At 48.7% G+C, this 2,610-nt stretch overlaps 1 protein-coding gene across 1 annotated transcript; it reads right to left on the bottom strand.

The window, feature by feature from the left end:
* Positions 1 to 807: 807 nt before the first annotated feature.
* Positions 808 to 2,372, bottom strand: LOC135830488 (dynein axonemal heavy chain 7-like). The gene is made up of 3 exons (XM_065342741.1): positions 2,244 to 2,372; positions 1,475 to 1,705; positions 808 to 960 (listed from the first exon to the last, which is right to left on the bottom strand). The coding sequence occupies exons 1-3, from the start codon at positions 2,313 to 2,315 to the stop codon at positions 838 to 840; spliced, it is 426 nt and encodes a 141-aa protein (XP_065198813.1). The 5' UTR covers positions 2,316 to 2,372; the 3' UTR covers positions 808 to 837.
* Between the last annotated feature and the right edge of the window lie 238 nt (positions 2,373 to 2,610).

Raw genomic sequence — 2,610 nt, 5'->3', positions numbered from 1 at the left:
ATGAGGGCAAAGAGACCATGGCTACCAAGAAGTGGCAGAAAGAGTTTGGTGCTAGGACTGCCACAACTTTGCGACTGACGGATACATGGCTTGGCTCAGGAAGAATCGTGTGTGGCGATTCCTGGTTTGCGTCCGTGAAGACAGCGGTCACTCTTATGAAGCACGGGCTCTTCTTTGCGGCTGTTGTCAAGACGGCGCACACGGCCTTCCCGTTCAAGGCCCTTTCCGCGATGTGGCCTTCTTCGAAAGGCCGCTTCGTATCCGCAACCGCACAGAAGGACAGCATAGCACTGAATGCCGTGGCATGGCGCGACAGGAAGGTGTATTCCTTTTTCAGCACATGCGGGACAACTCTTGCCGGAGATCCCGCCAAGAAAAAGCGGTACGACGACAACTTGAAACTATATTTCATGACAGTCGAGCGAACAAAGTTGGTGGCAATGTACCACGATGGGTCTATGCAAGCTATCATTAATAGCAAGAGTACATACCCCCCCCCCCCCCCCCCAGAGTGTGCAACTCGACTATGAGTGGCGTCCCGACAGATTTTCAAGTTGACGTCATTTTTATGATGTATTGCACTGCACACGGATTATCAAACGAATCCGGAACCTGTGGTGGACCAAAGCCCATCTGATCCTGTACAAATGATTGCAAAGAACAACATGTGATGAGTCGACACCTGTACACATGTTGTAAACCACTGGTGCAAGGAGCATTGCATCATAAAATATTGACGTCAACTTGAAATTCTGTCGGGACAGCAGGGTATGTGGGAGTTGCACACTCTTGGCGGTTACAGTATGTACTCTTGTTAATAGGTCTCTCTTACTTCATTCAGGATCCACTGCTACAAACACTTACCTCCTTCAGCTCAGCTCTCTTTGACTCCAAAATAGCCAGTGTGGCTGCAAGTGTCGACTGCGCCTCCTTCAGCTTCAGCTTCTTTGGAGCGACAACCTGAGATACGAACATAGAATCAGACAATACATACGTTAGATAAATGCAAGGCAAAACAGTGACTTAGAAACCGACTGAACGACCGGGTTTACTGATTGTTTTGCTTTGTTTCTTCAAAATGAAAGATTTACCCTCCCCCCCTCCCTTTCGAAGGTAGATGTACCTTGTAAATCGCTCTATTCAGTTGCTATTCACAATCGCCGCATGGACTGGATGAAAAATGCTTTACTGTGATGTCGAAAAAATTACGACGTTTCGGGCCAGTCACCCATCGTCAGGTTCAGGTTCAGGTTCTGACGATGGGTGACTGGCCCGAAATGTCATGTTCACGTGCACACTGTAAAAATGAACCAGCAGTGCTCGCGGCTGCAAGACCAGTGCCCCGTGGCTGCTTGACTTATCAACGGATTTCAACGTCCGCTACTGTACTTCCAACGATAATGGCTTATGGTCATAATGGACATTGTCGCCATGATGTACATCCAGCGTATAGGTTGCTCATGTTCTCGCTTACCTTTGCCACACGGTCGTAAATCTCCATAGCACGACACCACTTGCATAGACCTTCCGCGGCTGACGACGAGTTACGCACCTTGACAGGGTCGAACTCGGGATTGGGAATGAACTCCTTGCGGATCTTGGCCATGATGTGGACAGCTATGTTGTCTTTGTCAAACTCACGCAGCGAATTCAGGAAAGACATATCACTAAGCATCTTCTTCGATGGCCCCCAGTAGTCTAGAATCTGACATTAGAACAGAACAATCGAAGTCATGTAGATACAATAAGGATTTGCCGACCAGCATTGGAGCATGATTTTAGGTCCAATTAATAGAGATTGTGGACGTATCTCGTCACTTGGAGGTGTTCCATATAGAGTGTCATAACAAGCACAGGAAAACATGCACGACCGTATCACTCACACAATCTCTACTTTAACAAATGAGAACGTTTATCCTTGACAGGCGGGTAGCCCATGCGGGACGCACGGGGCATGTGTATAGTTGGGCCAAATGGCCTAGGGATCGCAGTTCAGTGCTTGCTGTGAAGCCAGAATCAAAGGCCAGGGCGCACAGACCCCTTGTACATAGGTAGCTGTATACATGTACCTGTATACCTGAACACTGCAATTTCAAATATAAATCTACTGCTCGAATTCCTTCAAGAGTATGTTAACAGTGTACTCCGCTAAAATTTGAACCAGCTACGCCACAGCTTGGTGAGTCCGATACTCCTAAAAGCTGTGTATTGATGAATGATGATCACAGACAACTGTGCAGTACCTTTTGACCAGTGCCACCTGGGTCATTGATCTTCTCCGGCTTGATGTCCTTCATGACGCATATAGCGGCCATTACAAGCTTCACGCCAGCTGGCGGGCTCTTCAGGTTTTTCACAATGGTGATGTCAGCGGGCTACGCATTCAGTTGAGCAGTACGCATGTACGGCCGCACACGCGCACGCGCACACACACACGCACGTACGGCCGCACACGCACACACACACACACACACACACACACATACACGTGCACACACACACACACACACGTGCACACACACGTGCACACACACACATACACACACATGTGCACGCGCATGCACGTGCACGTGCACACACACACACACACACACACACACACACACACAA

Source organism: Sycon ciliatum, unplaced genomic scaffold, assembly GCF_964019385.1.
Source record: "Sycon ciliatum unplaced genomic scaffold, ocSycCili1.1 SCAFFOLD_2795, whole genome shotgun sequence".
Taxonomy (NCBI): Eukaryota; Metazoa; Porifera; class Calcarea; order Leucosolenida; family Sycettidae; genus Sycon; species Sycon ciliatum.
This window is presented reverse-complemented; position numbering and strand designations above follow the sequence as displayed.